The sequence below is a fragment of the Henckelia pumila genome, chromosome 3 (genome assembly GCF_033568475.1).
Source record: "Henckelia pumila isolate YLH828 chromosome 3, ASM3356847v2, whole genome shotgun sequence".
NCBI classification, from domain to species: domain Eukaryota; kingdom Viridiplantae; phylum Streptophyta; class Magnoliopsida; order Lamiales; family Gesneriaceae; genus Henckelia; species Henckelia pumila.
Genome location: NC_133122.1, coordinates 155,376,133 through 155,394,497, shown reverse-complemented (window position 1 = coordinate 155,394,497; position 18,365 = coordinate 155,376,133). Strand labels below are relative to the sequence as shown.

At 38.6% G+C, this 18,365-nt stretch overlaps 1 protein-coding gene across 1 annotated transcript; it reads left to right on the top strand.

Moving 5' to 3' along the window:
- Positions 1-14,206: 14,206 nt before the first annotated feature.
- LOC140889785 (uncharacterized) lies at positions 14,207-15,594 on the top strand. The gene is made up of 3 exons (XM_073297510.1): positions 14,207-14,487; positions 14,583-14,793; positions 15,043-15,594. The coding sequence occupies exons 1-3, from the start codon at positions 14,207-14,209 to the stop codon at positions 15,592-15,594; spliced, it is 1,044 nt and encodes a 347-aa protein (XP_073153611.1).
- The last annotated feature ends 2,771 nt before the right edge of the window (positions 15,595-18,365 follow it).

Below are 18,365 nucleotides of genomic sequence, written 5' to 3'. Positions count from 1 at the left end.
ACTGAGAAACACCAATAGTAGACAGAGATAAAGAACATAGCTTTCGGCTCAAGGCATCTGCAACTGCATTCGACTTTCCGGGATAATACTTGATTTTGCAGTCGAAATCCTTCAACAGATCTAACCATCTTCTCTGTCTCATATTCAGCTCTGCCTGTGAAAACAAATACTTAAGGCTCTTATGATCAGAAAAGATCTCGAAAGACTCACCATAAAGATAGTGACGCCAGATCTTCAGAGCAAATACAATTGCAGCTAGTTCAAGATCATGGACCGGATAACGAGTCTCGTGCGGTTTCAGCTGCCTCGATGCATACGCTATCACATGCTTATGCTGCATAAGAACACAACCCAAGCCTCGGTTAGAAGCATCGTAATAGACTGTGAAACCTCTAGTACCTTTCGGAATAGAAAGAATCGGAGCACTGGTCAGTCTCCTCTTCAGATCAACAAAACTAGCCTCACAATCTAAAGTCCAGACAAAAGGCGCATTCTTCTGAGTCAGCTGGGTTATAGGCTTGGCAATAGACGAGAAACCCTCGATGAATCGGCTATAATAACCAGCTAAAACCATGAAGCTTCGGATCTCAGGTACTGATGTCGGTCTAGGCCAATTCATAACCGCTTCAATCTTGCTGGGATCGACAGAAATCCCATCTTTAGAAATAATGTGACCTAGAAAGACAACTCGATCCAACCAGAATTCACACTTAGACAACTTGGCAAACAATTGCTCAACTCGCAAAATCTGCAATACGGTCCTCAAGTGCTCTGCATGGTCAGTACGGTTCTTCGAGTAGATAAGAATATCATAGATAAAGATAATGACGAACTCATCTAAATAACGCTGAAAGATACGGTTCATCAAACCCATAAAAACCGCTTGAGCGTTGGTCAAACCGAACGGCATGACTATAAACTCAAAGTGATCATACCTTGTTCTGAATGCGGTCTTAGGAACATCTTCCTCTCGCACTCTCAACTGGTGATAACCTGAACTCAAATCAATCTTCGAATAGATAGAAGAACCCTGCAGCTGAACAAAAAGGTCATCTATTCGGGGTAAAGGATACCTGTTCTTGACTGTAGCCTAATTCAGTTGGCGGTAGTCAATACAAAGTCGCATAGAACCATCCTTCTTCCGAACAAATAGAACAGGAGCACCCCAGGCGATACACTAGGTCTGATGTATCCCTTGGCAATCAAATCCTCAAGCTTCTCCTTTAACTCTCTCAATTCAATAAGTGCCATACGATAAGGAGCTTTTGAAATAGGTTAAGTACCTAGCACTAAGTCAATGTTGAATTCAATCTCTCGAATAGGTGGCAATCCAGGAACATCTTCCTGAAACACATCAGCAAAATCTCTAACCACTGGTAAATCTACCAAAGCTGGGCTAGATTTCAGTACATCAATTGCATACACCAAAAATCCTTCTGCCCCTCTCTGTAGCAAGCGAGTCATAGATAACACTGAAATCAAAGGAATTCTAGATCGAGAACCCTTACCAAAGAATTTCCACTCGTCTGCCATTTCCGGTCTGAACCTGACAACTTTCTGAAAACAATCGACTGTTGCCCTGTACTTGGTTAAAGCATCTATACCGATAATACAATCAAAATTTGACAGTCCAAGAACAATACAGTCAAATTCTATAAAATTACCCTCAAAACAGAGCTCACAGTTCCTGACTAATCTAACAGAAACAATTCCTCCACCCAAAGGTGAAGTAACAGCTACTACAGTAGGCAAAGCATGCAATAACACAAATTTCTCAGAGATAAAGGAATGGGAAGCACCTATATCTATCAAAACATGGGCAGAATAACCAAAAATCGAACAGTTACCTGCTATAACATCATCCGGTGTTGCCTGTGCCTGATCTTTTGTCAATACAAAGACTCGTGCCTGCTGTCTCGGAGGCTGGTTCGCACTAGAGTTACCTCCCTGTTTGTTCTGCTGCTGAGACTGGAAAGAGTGAACTGCAGAAGACTGCCTCTCAGGCTGAGCTACAGGTCGAGATGAACTCCCACTCTGAGCTCGATCTCTGTTACGCTGAGGGCACACCTTAGAGAAGTGTCCCGGTTGTTGATAGGTGTTACAATTTCCAAAGACTCCCACACACTGATCCGGTGAGTGTCTTCCCCCACACTTGCTGCAGTACATGGATGAAGATCCAGAACTGTGTCCTGAACCGAATTGCTTGGAACCACTGGAACTAGAAGAACTGTTCCCCTGCCTCTTGAACTGTTTACCTCTTTCTTTGTACTGATCCTTTCTATTTCCCCCACTATTTCCACCTTCATACCTCTACTGCTGGTTCTGATGCTGAGGTGGCTGATTCTGATACTGAGATGATTGATTCTGATACTGCCTCTGTTGCTGAGGTGCCACCTGATTACCTTTCTGCCTCCACAAGCCTGCTTCTGCTCCCTTTGCGTGATTCATGGCATCCGCAAAGTTGTTAGGCCTGTTGGTGTTTATCAATGTGAAGACATCGGGGTTCAAACCATTGATGAACTGATCGGCCTTTGCTTCTTCATCTCCGGCAATAAGCGGTGCAAAACGCAACAAACTATCAAACTTAGCCACGTACTCCTCAATGTTCAGATTCCCTTGCTTCAGATTTGCAAACTCAGCTCCCATATCTTTACGATACGAGATAGGGAAAAACCGCTTATAAAAATCAGATTTAAAAAGCTTCCAAGTAACTTCCGTACCTCTACTCTCCATTGCTTTCTTCGTCATGATCCACCAGCTCTTAGCAACCCCACGAAGCTGATGAATGACTAACCTGATTCGGCGGTCATCTGAGTAGTCAATGGAATCAAACAGCTGATCAATATCATCCAACCAACTCTCACAGTCAACTGGATTTTTTGAACCCAACAACAACGGCGGATTAAACGACTGAAACCTCTTCAGCAAGGTTTCCATGGGCGTCGCTGTAGCATCCATCTCAACCGTTTCAGTACTAGCTTGCTCAGTTGTAGGAATAACTGGCGGTGTGTTTCTGTTTATCACTCGACGAGAACCCATCTGATAATCAAAGGTTAGGGCACAAGATATATCAATCGCTACAATTCGGTGCCCTTACAACCGCTTGGAATACCGGATACCCGTCGATAACAACACAATTACATCTCAAGTAGTTCATGCTTTATTAATTAAATCACATGACTCATGTAATTCAATTAATTCTCCAATAATAAAACATGCTCGCATGGAATTAAATAATCAATAAATAACTCAAACACATGCGGACTCGAACTACCCCGCTCACTCTAGTTCAATCCAAGAATCTTAATGCTTGGATACCACTTAATGTGAGACCTCAGTTCTAAACAACTAATCTCGGATTAAACAACAATTAAGCATACAAGATCCAAGAATAAAAGCAAAGCAAAATTTTTTTTTTTTAAAAGGGGGCTGCGCTCGATCGCATGTACTCGTGCGATCGAGCGCACCAAAATTTACACAAGTTCTACCGGGGGACACAAGACATGCGCTCGATCGCACGAACTCGTGGGATCGAGCGCATCAAAATATGCAAGTTTTCTGCCTCAAAAATTGAAGGGCCGCGCTCGATCGTACGAACTCGTGCGATCGAGCGCGCCCTCTGCCCAGAAAATAAAAACAGAACAAAATCAAGGCTAACAAATGCAATTCAAGCCATTCTATGCTTCAAAACATAAACATGCATTACAACTCAATTCTTCCAACTAGTACATAAAATTCTGGAGTTCAACAACTGTTCAAAGTAGAGGACATGCAACAACAACATAAAGATGAAGTTCGATATCAAAAACATGTTCCAAAAACACTAGGTAGACATGTTGACATGACTTCTAAACCGAGTCTCACTTCTACATCTTTCCCTCGAAGCTAACCATGTCTCTTCTGACTTGTTCCTTCCCCACCTGTTGCCAAGTACACATACAAAACAAAGCAGCAGCCGGATAATCGGTGAGAATAATAATCCCAGTAAAAGCAACATAACAAGTAATACAATAATAAACATGCTTTCAAGACAACAACGTAATCCATAACAACGTAATGAGATGCATGTCTTTAAACCGGGATATCAAATCTGATAAACGAGGGATTGCTGCTGTGCTTTTGGGATCCCGAGGATGAGATCACGTAACGACTCACCGACTGTCCCAATCGAGGTGGTGCCACGTATCCCACTCCTCTATACTTTTAGCAACTATAATGAGTATGCTAGCACTAGGCGAAAGACTACGACCTAGGCCACTCAATCATAGTTCCCAAACGTCTAAACAAAAAGGGCGATTCTGCCAGGTGAAACTAAAGTAGGCTTAAGATGAATGCATAACAGAAACATAAACATAAGCCACATAACGAAACTCAATCAATCAACAAATACAAGTTCCACATGCTAGAACAAGTATTGATGCAATATGTGATTTGAAAAGGGAAACTCGAGAACCAACTATCCCGAGTATGCTATCCCGCTACGATGACTGCTTTTACCTTTCAATGCAGTAGTTCCAACTCCGGATAAGCTACAACAAAAGATTGTATCAAAGACTAAACAATCTAAACAACAAATGCGGTTCAAGGTAATTTTCTTTACCGTTCTTCGTCCAACTCTAGACAAACAAATGCTGCTAACACAGGGCTCGACCACTCCAATGAATCTGTACGAAGACAAGAGTTGATCAACAACAACGATCACTCACAGGACAAAGCTTCAATCAATTCAAAAACGATTCGAAAACCCAAAAACTCAAACCGGCGGCGTAACGGTTATAAACTGAACAAACCGGAAACGCAGACAGCAGTTCAATACCGATACAACTCATGTCAATGCCCAAGATAACAATAACAAAGCAAACCCATCAATCTAAAAATCCACATTTTCGAAAATGGCTTCCAAAAATAATAACAAATCCGAACGTCTCTCTAATTAAAAACTGAAAGATAATGAACGATCAGAACTCTGTCAAGAACGAAATACTCGAATCTCGAACGATTCTAACAACATCCAAAAACTAGAATGTATCTGATTGTAGAAAAACTTATGATATAGCGGAGCTCTCGCTGCAGTGATCGCTATACTGCCTTCAGAAATAATTTCTAATGGCCGGATCGAGCTCGGACTGGATTTTGAAAGCTTGAAAGCCTAAGGAGGCGTCTTCAATGGTGGAAACTGATGGAGGAGATGAAGATAATGCAAAGGAGACTAAGTCAAATCCTTTCTAAATGTAGATAATATAAAAAATCCAATATTTGCATTTTAGTCCCTAAAAAATCCATTTTTTGCAAAATAGACCCTGATAAAAAACAAGTCGGCTCTTGAACTCTGTAAACTCCGATTAACTCAAATAAACTCATTTAAGATAATAACGGGGCGTTGCATATGATTTGCTAGATTTGATAGAGTTTTATTCCTACTTAAACTTGTTTCCTTATTCGTGTAGGAATCTATCTAAGGAAACCTTCTAGTCTTGGATTCTAATTTATAAAGGGAGGTTTTTCACGCACAAGTAAGAGGGACTTCAGACGTACAATCCACTGCATAACCATTGAAGAATTCCATTAGTGAATTTGAAGATTCTGAATCAAGGTTTTGAAACCTTCGTTGTTGCTTGTCCCCATATTGCCGTTAGTGTTGAAGACATCAGAGACAACACTGTGGGAACTGTGTTGTTGAAGATATTTTGTGTCTCTTCAATTTAGGCTACGGGAGTTACATCTATTTATTTTGTACTCTGATTTTATAGGATTCAAGTTTGATTTCTCAACTTGTTGAGAAATTTAGGATTTAATTATTTTTCGTAAAATCACTAGTATTGCTTTGTAAGACTGATCTTACGTTTTCTAGTGATATTTATCCCTAAGTCACCCGCACAAGTTTTATACTCGTGCAAAATTATTTACTTGTGTTTTATTTACGCTTTTAATTTTCTGCTACACTGTGTTGTTGTTGGTGTTACAACACCAAGTACAACACTGCCTGTTTAACATAACAAACCACGCACAATGTTTCTTTCAAAATTGAAGAATTATTTTGAGCCGAAGAATTCAAGAACACACTACAAGATATATCAGATCTAGTGAAGGATCAAATTGTGAGAAGAATTAGTTTTAAACACTGTGTCGTAAAGTCAGTCAAGGATTGACCAATCGAGTTGTAAATAATCAGTCAAGAACTGATTTGTATTATTGAAGTCTAGAGTTTCAGTTAGGAAGTTTGGTAAGTCTTAACTAAAGTAGGGTATTGCAAGGTGTTGTAATATTCAAAGTCTTCTAGCAACCTAGAAGTTCCGCGATAGTCAGTTGGATAAGTCCTAGTCTTAGAGTGGGGTGTTGCAAGGGTTGCAATACTCAAATTCTTATAATATATCCTTCATGTGTGAAATAAGGGTGATGTAGGAGCAGTTGCGTCTCCGGACATCCATAAACAAACTTTGTCTTATTTACTTACAACCATTGCATTCAATCAACCCACATAACTATCATTCAGTCGACCATCTTGTTGTAAAGTTCAATCTGTCAGTTGACTTCATTGCACACTATCAGTTAGTCAGCTGTCATCGACAAATGAGAAAGAAGTAGTTTAGTTTCCAACCCAAGTGAACTCAGTTTTTCAAAGAGCAGAAAAATTCAAGAGTGCGTATTCACCCCCCTGTACACCCTTCACCGATCCTAACAAATACTTTATTCATAATTTGAGTTTATAATATTTTTGGATTGAAATGAATTTATTTTATTTTGATATATTTAATATTAACATATATCATTATAATTGTTTTTGGTTAATAATTATTAATTAAATACAAGTTGATAAATTTTAAATTGTGAGAATATTGTTTTTGTCCTAAATATTATAAATATAAATTTGAAATTTAATTTAATGACTTTTGTTAATTTAATTTTAAAATTTTTTATTTAATAAATTAAAATTATATGGTTTTTGGCGGGTTCAACGGGTCTAACCCGAATTGGACTTGCCGGGTTTGCGAGGTGGAGCGGGTCTCGAGTATAGCCAAACCTGCCCCAGACCCATCCCGTTTCCATCCCTACTCTGAAGCCGTATCTCTTGACCGTCTTTGCTCTATTACTTGATCGATTTCTAAATCATTATCCTACTGTTGCTTTGGGGTTGAATTTCTGCAATCAGGAATAGATCATTCAATTACCCACTTTTCAGTTTCTTTTAATTTGTGTTGCTTTTGCCTTAATTTTATGTATGTTTGAACACGATTTTTGTTTCTAGGTTGTTGTATCCGTGTAATGATTTTGTATCATCGCCCATTTGTTTCACTTTGTAGTTATTGTTGTGTTTTTATTTTTTAATTTATATTGATTTCAATATCTACCTTGTTATATTTAATACTTCCTCTCAATATTTTTATGTTTATTGTACGTATTTTGGGTATGACTTGTGAATCTGTTTTCATAGATAGAAGCTTGAACTTCGAAGCATTTGATAGATTTTGGGATATTGCAGTATTGGCTAGCGATTAAAAAGTTTTGGTGATTAATTTATTATTCTACAGTAAACGATGAACAAAAACCTAAGGTCAAAAATGTGAAAAAACATCTAAATTCATTATTAGAAGCAGTAGAATACACTCTTTAACGATAACTAGATAATCTATGTTTATTATCTAATTTATTTATGTTAGGATCGGGTGTGTAATGAGTACACACACTTTAAAATTTTCTTTAAAATACACGACTGGCCGAGTAAGTGTTAACCAACTTGACCAAAGTTCTCAATTTTTAAGGCACTTGAATACTTAAAAGTGCGAAAATAGTTCAAAAGCCTTCGGTGAAATTCTTATACTCAAATCAAAAGTAAATCAATAAGATAAAGAAAAGTAAATGAGAGTGAGAAACACAAGAGATATCAAAGTTCGAAGACTGAATCCTTCTACGTTTCCTTCTCCACACAAGAAGAAATTCAATAGAATACTTTGGATATTACAACATCTTGTAATACACCCACTCCAATTGTAACACCCGAAAATTCTACGTAAACCCGCATGCATAACTAGAAGATTTATTGATTTAAAAATTAAGAAAAAGGGGTTAAATGATTTTTATGTGCTATTATGTGTATTATGTGATTTATTTGCATGTTTTAAATGTTATTATAACATTTAACCCGTTATTATGGAATTTATAAATTTATTTTAGAAAAATTATTTTTCGATCGCGTAAACGGGACCGTAGACGAACGAGATGAAGATTTTCATCCAAGATTTTTAATAAGATTTTCAAGGGCCATAATTTAGTATTTTAAGATTTTATTTTCAAAAAATAAGAGTTTTAATATATATATATATATATATATAAGCTCATTTTTCACCAAAATAAGTCATTTTAGAGGCTTTTAATAGGCCTTAAAAAACCCATAGACCATTATTCCGAAAATTATAGTTTATATCAGATATATATTGTGGGCTTGGCTGTGTTTTAACTTGGTTAGCAATTTGATTCAACCCGGCCCATTCTATACACAAACATATGCAAAGAACCCACCCTCATTCACCCTTCATCACATTTTTTCTTCATCCAGCCGCCTCCATCAGAAAACCAAATGTCCCTTTCCCCTTCAAACACACACTACACGATTCTTTTGAATATTTAGCAAGTATTTAACTTCTGTTCGTCTTGGAGGTCAATCTATGTGTCGGTAACGTTTATTCGAGCTTATTTAGCGCAAAGGCACGTTTGAATCCTTTCTTGGCCACCATTTAAGTTATATTAATCTTATTTTAGCATGAAAATTTTGATATTGCATGTTATATGTGGTTTAATCAAAGAAAAAAACAAGAACACATGAGAAGTTCACGTTTTTATGACTTTTCCATCACTTTCTCATGTTTTTCTACGATGGCTTGTTCCAGCATGATGCACCATGTCTTGGGTCTGACTTAGGGTCCCTAGGGTTGAGTGGTAGGGTGGTTTGAACCTGGATTAAGCTGGACACAAAGTAAAAATCGGAACAGTCACAACTCGCGCAGGTTTAGGGTTCCATGGAATAATGATTCGTTCTCCTCCTATAGGCCACAGTTTGGGGTCATGTTGGTCAGGTAAGAACCGCCCAAATGTTGTCTAAGTCTGGGCGGCGAGGCTCTGGCCAAGGGTGGATGGAGTAGGCAGGACAAACGGATTTGGTGAAGTTGCTTACCTGTGTGCGCGAGCAAAAGAGGTGCTATGTTGTTTTGGTTTGGGCTGCTGATAAGTGCATTTTGTGTGCATTATTTCTTGTTATTTTTATATTTATTTTGTGTGCATTCATTTTATTTTATGTATTTTTATGTGTTTTAAGTGCATGTATATGTATTTCACTCCTCATGTTGATTTTGTAGGAAAGTGGATTTTTGAAGTATGAATTATGGAGCAGCTTTGGTAGAAAAATCATATTTAATTTTAGAGAGATCCAAATCCGATCTCCACCGTTCAGAATAAAGTTCAAGATGTTTTGAAGCTGTTGTAAAAATTTTGCGGGATAAATGGGATTGTAGTTCCATCCGGGCTATAGACGAGGGGATTGAAATTCAAATCCTATCTTAGTTATAGCTAAGTTTGCGGGTAATTACTGGGGCTTAGAAAAAACCGGGTGCAAAATCCGGAGGTACGTTATTATTCTCAAGAGAATGCATGTTTTGTTTGGGATTGTTGGGATGAAGGAGTGTTGGATTGTGATACTTGCATTGAATTGTCATAGGTCGCTAAACATTCTTAGGATGGATTATTTTGAAGTTGCACGAAACTGGAATAACATGGCACACACACACGTTTACATTAAACTGATAGTGTATTGTGAACAATCAAAAGTTTGTGGTTTTAAATTTTCTAATGTGGGAACTTTTCGGAGGCTGTACACGTTCATGATTCATTCTTACTTATGTTTGTGTTTGCATATTGTTTTTGCATGTCTTGCTCGAGGGCAAGCAAGATTTAAGTATGAGGGTGTTGATAAGTGCATTTTGTGTGCATTATTTCTTGTTATTTTTATGTTTATTTTTTGTGCATTCATTTTATTTTATGTATTTTTATGTGTTTTAGTTCATGTGTGTGTATTTCACTCCTCGGGTTAATTTTGTAGGAAAATGGATTTGTGAAGAGTGAATTATGAAGCAGATTTGGTAGAAAAATCATATTTAATTTTATATATCCAAATCCGATCTCCACCGTTCAGAATAAATTTCAGGATGTTTTGAAACTGCTGTCCAAATTTCAGGTCAATCCGACGGCTAGAACTTAAGATATGAATTTTTCAAAGTAACTGCGCGCTGAAAACTGGAGGCAGAACTTTTCAGGCTATGGCGTGATTTTTCCTGCGCCATGGCGTGAACTGGTAAAAATTTGAGAATCGAGACAGAACTTTTCACGCTATAGCGTGACTTTTTTGCGCCATGGTGCGACGCGGACTGAAAAAATATTAATTTTCTAACATTAAAGTTGCGATTTTTTTGGGGCTTTATTTTATGGGCTTTTTGAACCCATATTTAAGGGAGAGAGTTAGAACATGAGAAGGGGTGGAGAATTTAGGGTTCCGAAGTTCCACACATCAGAAACGCAAGGGAGAAGGCGGCCATCCAAGGAGAAGAACGTGAAGAGGGAGGAAACTTGAAGAACTCAAGAATCGCAACACTAGTTTTCTCTTCTTTCTTTTATATTTGTTGGGATTTAGGGGATCCTACCCCCAAAACTTTGTTTTGATTTCTTCTTGAAGATTGAATTTGGTTTTTATGCATTCTTGATTATATTACTGTGTTTATTGATTATTTGGGGATTGATCAACTTCAAATTGATTTTATGTGTTATAATTGATACTGAAAGGAGATTTTAAAACATGATAGGGTAATATAGTCCATGGATCTACAACTTACATAGACATATGAGGTTGGATACATATTGATAGTTATAGTCCAATAGGTCGAAAGCTAGAGGATTCCACAAATTGTAATGCAATTGCAATTGTTAAATAACACAAGGACACTTGGTTATTGCAATTTGTTAATTAGATTAATATAACTCGACAGAGTATATTGATAGATTAGGGAATTCCGTCAAAAGCATGACTAGAGAACTGAATTTCAATCATTAGAGAAGAAAAAGGGGTAGGTGAACCGAGATCCTAATAATCGTTTATTTATTTTTTGAATTTAATTTTATTATTTTTTCCATCTTTTATTTTAGTTTATTAATTTATTATCATGTTATCTTAATTAACTAAAGAATAATACTTGAGTAATTTTGTTAGACATCAATCTCTGTGGGACGATACTCGTACTTTGTACACTATATTATTACTTGACTCGTGCACTTGCGATTTATTCGAGCTTAATTGATAGACATATTTTAGTTGATTTTCTGTGGTAGTATTTTCTCGACCAGCTGCTTCTGTAGGGCTTGGTTTTGTCTAGGGCTGGGATGGTAAGGACCGGCTGGACCTTGGGAAGGTCTGGCCGGCGGGGCTCCGGCCACCACCGAAGTTATTTTCAGCAACTGGTCGTGTGCAAATTTCTGCACAATATAGGTTCTAAATTATTGGTTTTAGGCGGGCTGGGCTCAGGTTTTTGGGTCCGGGTTGGGTCTAAAATATATTGTGCCAAGTTAGTTGGGTCCGGGTCCGGGTTATATGAGTTGGGCTCGGGTATTTTTAATTTATTTTAATTAAAAGTTTAAGTTAGGAAATTATGGGCTTGAGTTAGTTTAATAAATTTATATAGGCTAGTTAATTTTATAACATGGGTTTAATTATTTAGTCAAGTGAGTCCATTAGTTTTTATGGGCCTAGTGGTCCATGAGAATTATTGGGCCAAGTCTTATTGGACTAAGAAATTTAATGGGCCAGACTAGATGTTCATGGGCTTGAATAATTTAATGGGCTAAATGGATTTTATGGGCTAGTTAAGTATTAATGGGCCTAGATTCAGTTATTGGGCCAGTATATGAATGTATGGGTTTAAGTATAAGGGGTCAGCAGCTTAAACAAGTCCATGAAAAATAAATAGTCCATAAATATATATTTAATCCATGCATGTATCTTTTTATGTATAAGTATGATTTTATACAAATAATTAAATATATATTTATGGGTAAAGTTTTATGAATGATGAAATTATGATGATTATTCATCAGGAAAGAAATATTTTATGAATGATTATGGGCATGTAAAATGTTTTAAGAAAGTTGAAGTGAGCATGCGACAATTACGGGATTGGGGATGTGATGCCTAGGCCCGGAGCCCTTTTCATATGCTTACGGGACTGTGAGTCGGGATACTGGGGCCCGATTGCCTTTCCATATGATTTATGATTATGCGCCTATGGATCCGGAGCAAGCCCTGGTGAAGTGGCATAAGAGGTGGAGATCCCACCTTCATGTATGTTGGTTCTAGATTGATCAATCGAATATGTCACAGTATGAAAGTTTCAAATTATGACATGTCATATGATATTATGTATAATGATCAAGTTTGAGATATGATTATGTACATGATGAAGTTACGAAACAGTATGATGATAATGATTATGTTGAGATATGATGATGATGTTTAAGATGCAACATTATGTAATGTTTTTAAGATCATGCATGTATATGTATATTCACGATATTTTATATGATGTGTGCATGCATGTGGTTTCATGTTGGTATGTAAGGATAGCGCGTGCTGAGCTTCTAGGCTCACTAGAATTGAGTCTAATGAGGATGTTTTCCCAACTAACGGCGGGGGCATATGAGCATTCATGGTAGTAGCTAGTACACGTGACCATACCTGTAGTGACCCGTAACCTAATAAGGAGATAGGGGATTAATCATTATTAATTAATAAATTAATCAAAAGGCCGATCCGAAGCTCCGATAGGAAGATCAGACGTTCCGTCGGCAGGATCAGACGCTCCGATCTGGCTAGGGCTTACGTCATCATCAAAGTCAGCAAGTTGATGTCATTGCTTGTGTCATGGATGGGACATTGGATGATCCGATAGGTGATCGGACGCTCTGTTCGCGATCGTACGTTCCGATCAGGGATCGGACGGTCCGATCTTTGTCTATTTATAGGGGTGCCGAGGCCTCATTTGGGGTGCACCAAATTCCTCTCTTCTCTATAGCTTCTAGCTTTCTTAGTCAGATTTGGGAGTTATAGGCGTTCTATTGGGAATCCGAAAGTAGCGGAGCAATCTCGGCGTCGTAGCAGAGTTGTGCCTAAGTTTTGATGCAATCGACAGCAAAGGCTGACGACGGACGCATGTATAGCTTTGGCATTCTAAAAATATTGAGGAGTATGGAATAACTTAGTTAAGGCTTTTAGAGCTTAATTAGTGATGCATGAGTATTTGCATTGTAGTCGCAGTAGCGTGGACTTGTAGGCATGGGATCTAGACCGGTGTGCTAGGATTTGGCCTGCACTGTTAGAGGTACGTAAGTACTGACCGAGATAGTCGGCATGATATATATGCTTATATGTTGAATTTGTATGTGCTTTATATTCCATGTTTTACCTCTTTAGCACATGCATATTTTATATTAGACTACATCTCGTTAGAGGTGGGTCATTGACAGTTTTCATATGAGAATTGTATCCTGTTTTGGATTTGGTTTAGGATTGGGGAGGCTCAGCCCCTGGTTTTGCTATCACTAAGAGCAACCACGATGGTGGAGTAGACGCTATAGTTGATAGGGAATATACGAGTACCCCGAGCAGTCTCTCTCTTAACACGGTACTGTGTATTCATGGCGCCCTGAGTAGATTGTTTTAACCAGGATTTTGAAGTCATTTGTATGTTACATATTTTTATATATATCATTTCTTCCGTATTGAGCGTAGTCTCACACGCCCTCTGTTTTGGTGTTTTTGGGATAACTTGTGGCGGGCAAGTTTGAGACTGGATGGTCCAGGAGGTTCGCACCAGGAGTAAGGTCAGTGCCAGTTGCAGTGAGAGTTTAATGGTAGGGCTTGATACCCTAATACTTTTGATATGGTTGTATAAGAGTATTTATACACTTTTTACTATCGTCGGTTGTATTCTGTTGATTGGATTTGTTGTATTTAAATTATTCGCTCTTTATGCTTTAATTATTTTATGCATGTGCTAATAACTTTGATTAGGTAGTGGATCCGAGTAGGGTCGCTACATTTGTTGGTATCAGAGCTCATTGTAGCTAGGAATTAGTAAAGCAGATTAAAATAATATCTGTTATTATTTGATAGATGACAGAGTACGATGAGAGCCACGACAGTGGAGATGGTGGTCGTTGGGGCGATCCTGACGATCGTAGACGAGACCGTCATAGGAACCGCGAGGAGCGAAGGAGATTCAGTATGTACCGTTTCCTACAGATGAGTCCTAAGCCGTTAGTAGGAGGTGAGGAACCTGGAGTTGCTAAAGACTGGCATGAGCGCATGGAGAATTGTTTCAGAGAGTTCCAATGCACCGAGGATCAGAAGATGGAGACGTTGGATTTTCTTTTGGAGGGTAATGCCAGGAAGTGGTGGAGATCTACTTCCACACCATTTATAGCATCCAGAGGAGTAGCTACTTGGGCCGAGTTTTGAACTGCTTTTGAGAAGTATTACTTTCCTCCAGCCCTACGTCAGTCGAAGGAGAGCGAGATTTTGATTTTGCGGCAGGGACCTTGACCATTGATGAGTACCAACAGAAGTTTTTTGAGCTTCTCCCTTATTGTCCACAGTTTGCTGGCAATTCTGAGGCAAAGTTTGATCTTTTCCTTCAGGGTCTTAACACTGAGATTCACCAGATGTTTGCGGTAGGCAGCGACATTACCTACAAGGATTTGGTGAGCCGTTGCCACCAAGCAGAGGACAGTATACGGAGGAACAGGTCCATGGTTTCTTCTTCATCCATACCGACTAGTACTTTGGGTCCGAGATCCCAGTCATTCAAAAATCAGGGAGGTACTTGTCCTTCTTCTTTCGGATCTGGTGGAGTGCAGCGTTTTGGTTGTCAGAGGAGGAGCCGTTGCTAGCAGTGTAGGCGGAGACATCCTGCAGGTCAGTGTCCTCGTACGACCAGTGCATGTTTTCAGTGTGGACAAAAGGAACATATGAAGAGAGATTTCCCTAATCTAGTTGGAGTAGTGAGTGGTTCCGGGGGTTCTCAGGCATCTGTCCAGCAGCAGCAGCCGCAGTATCAGCAGCATCCCTCTCAGCAGCCGCGCCACCAGTCACAACATTCGCAGCGGCAGCATTCTCAGACTTCTTCCCGTGGTCATTCTTCTCTACGGCCACATGTTCAGAGGCAAGTCTTTGCACTGAACCAGAAGCAGGCGGAGGCTGACAGTGATCGGATGATTGCAGGTACCTGTAATTTGTGTGGTTTTCTTGCATATGTTTTGATTGATACTGGTGCGTCTCATTCGTTCATTTCGACACGGTTTGCTAAGAAGTACAGACTACCCTATGTTCCTTTAGACGTGTTGCTAGTGGTCTCTACTCCGATGGGTAATGAGGTTTTAACTAAGCGTCTAGTGGTTGGTTGCACTTTGGAATTTAAGGGGTATCACCTCATTGCTAACCTGATGATCCTAGCTATGGATGACTTCAAATGTATTATTGGGATTGATCTCCTGAATACATAGCTATAGTTGACTGCTACCAGAGGTTCGTTCAGTTTTGTCCTGAGGATGGCGAGACATGGTATTTCTATGGGGAGCGCGACCCCCGATGCCAGTGGTTTCTGCTCTGAAAGCTTGGCGTTCTTTAGAGTCTGGCTGGAAAGGCTACCTTATCTACGCCATCGATGCATCCTTGGAGGGACCAGACATCCAGGAGATACCCGTAGTCCGTGTTTTTCCCGATGTATTTCCGGAGGAGATTCCAGGTTTACCATTAGTGAGGGAGATCGAGTTTGGCATTGAGTTAGTGTCATGGATGACTCCGATTTCCAGATCTCCGTACCGATTAGCACCTTCAGAGATTCGAGAGTTGCAGATGTAGCTGCAGGATCTTCTTGATAAGGGCTACATTCAAGCGAGTGTTTCTCCATGGGGATCCCTAGTCTTATTTGTCAAGAAGAAGGATGGGTCGATGCGTCTGTGTATAGACTATCGACAACTTAACGAGGTGACTGTGAAGAATAAGTATTCTCTTCCGTGGATAGATGATCTGTTTGATCAATTTCAAGGTACTTTTGTTTATTCTAAGATTGATTTGCGGTCGGGATATCACCAGTTGCGAGTTAGAGAGGAGGATATGTAACACCCAGTATTTTTTTTATACGTAAATTCGCATGCATAATTAGGGAATTTATTTATTTAAAATTTTAGATTATGGGTTAAATATTTATGTGAAATTATTTGTGCATGTTTTAAGTTATTTTCAAGCATTTAACCCATAATTAGTGATTTTCACGATTTATGGAAATTTAATTATTTTATCGCGTAGACGGGACCGTGGACGGACGAGATACCAAAATATTTAGCCAAAAATATTTTATGAGTTTTATGAGCCTTAAAATAATATTTTAAGGTATTTTGTCAAGAAAATGTTAGTATTTAATTATATATTATTTAAGAGTTGATTTTTTTGCAAAAATTAGCCCCTTTATTGGCTTTTATTAAATTTTAAAATTTGCCTATTATTTTATTTCGGGATTTAGGAATTTATATCAGATTATTATGTATTTTAAGAGTTTAAAATTTTAAATATTATGTTATATTATCTACCTAATTAGTTATATTATCTATTTAGCTTATATTTAAAGATTTTATTCCTAATATCCTACCCAATCCCTCCCATATCTCACGTCTAACTCCCTCAGCCGCCTCCACTAGTTTCTTCCCACCTCCATCACGCCAATTAGCAGAAATCTTCAAGCCTCCATAGCCAACTTTTGAAGGTTTTGTCAAGTTTTTCGTTCGATCGTCGTCCGGAGTCCGTAGACGCAATAGCCTTCGTTTTATTCATTAAGGCATGTCTAAATCTTTCGTTTGGCCACCATATAAGCTATTATGCATGCATTATGTTTTATTTTCAGAATTGTTCTTGAACATCTCGAATTTCATGTAAGTTTTGATGTATGTTGCATATTTGATGATTTTCCAGCCATGGTTCACGTTTTTAATTGCATGGCTCGGTCCAGGGGCTAGGGCTCGGTCAAGGGGTGTCCTAGGGTGCCTTAGGGTCGAGCAGGATCAGCTGGTTCGGACTGGTGTGGGCTGGGTTTGGTCTGATGCAAGGGTTGGTCAAGGAGATGACAGTCTAGGGTTAATAGGAAGAAGCCTTCGGCTTTTAGGTGTTTGGCCATGGCTCGGGCTGAGCCATGGTGGGTTAGGACCGCCCAGACGTGGGCTACGTCTGGGCGGCGGCGCTCCGGCCAGGGCGGCCGAGAGAGGAAGAGAGGGGGGGTTTGGGTTTGGGGTTTTGGGTTTGTTGGGTCGGGTCTGGGTGATCTGGGTCGGGTCTGTAGGGTAGTGGGTCGGGTCAGGTCAGTCCGGGTCCGGGTTAGGTGGGCCGGGCTCGAGTATTTTAACTTTTAAATATATTATGTTTTTAATTGGTTTTTGGGCCAATTAATTAGAAATAAAATTATTTGGGCTTCCAAATAATTTTATTTGGGCTTTTTAAAATTATTTTTAAGTTAGCCCAATAATTTTTATGGGCTCGTGGGCCCATAGGAATTTTTGGGCCAGTCAGTGTATTTTGGGGCAGTCTAGAATTTTATTGGGTTTAATTAAGTTAATGGCTTAAATATTTTTATTTAGGCCCAATTAAGTTTAATTAAGTTATTTGGGTTAAGATATGTTTATTGGGCTTTTATTTAAGTTTAATGGGCTTAGAGTGAGTGACCAGCAGTCTGGACCAACCCATGGAAAATAAATAAGTCCGAAATATATATTTAATTATTTTTATGCATAAAGTCTATTTTAAGTATAAGTATATTATACTATGAAAAATTAATTAAATATATATTACGGACATATTTTCAGTGCATGCATTCATGAAATAATTTTACGGCATGATTTAATGTTTAAGGTTGAGCTAGAAAATAATTTTTATGTTGGAAGTTGAAGTAGTGTGACAATTTAAGGGGGACCAGTCCCCACATGTTAAGGGCAGTTTACTCTCAATTTAAGGGTAGTTTACTACCATTAAGAGGTGATTCGTCACCGCCGCGTACGTTGGTTTTAAGAGACTGATCAGTCGAACTTTTAAGTTTAAGGTTACACTACGGATATGACCATGCGATGTTAGAAAATGTTATGCTCAACAATGTTATGTATGTATTATATGATTATATCTAAGATCAAGTTTAAGCAAGATTTTCAGTCATGAATCATGATTTATAAGCATGCTCATTCATGTATATGATATGTATTAATGTAATTATGTGATGCATTATTTTTAATCT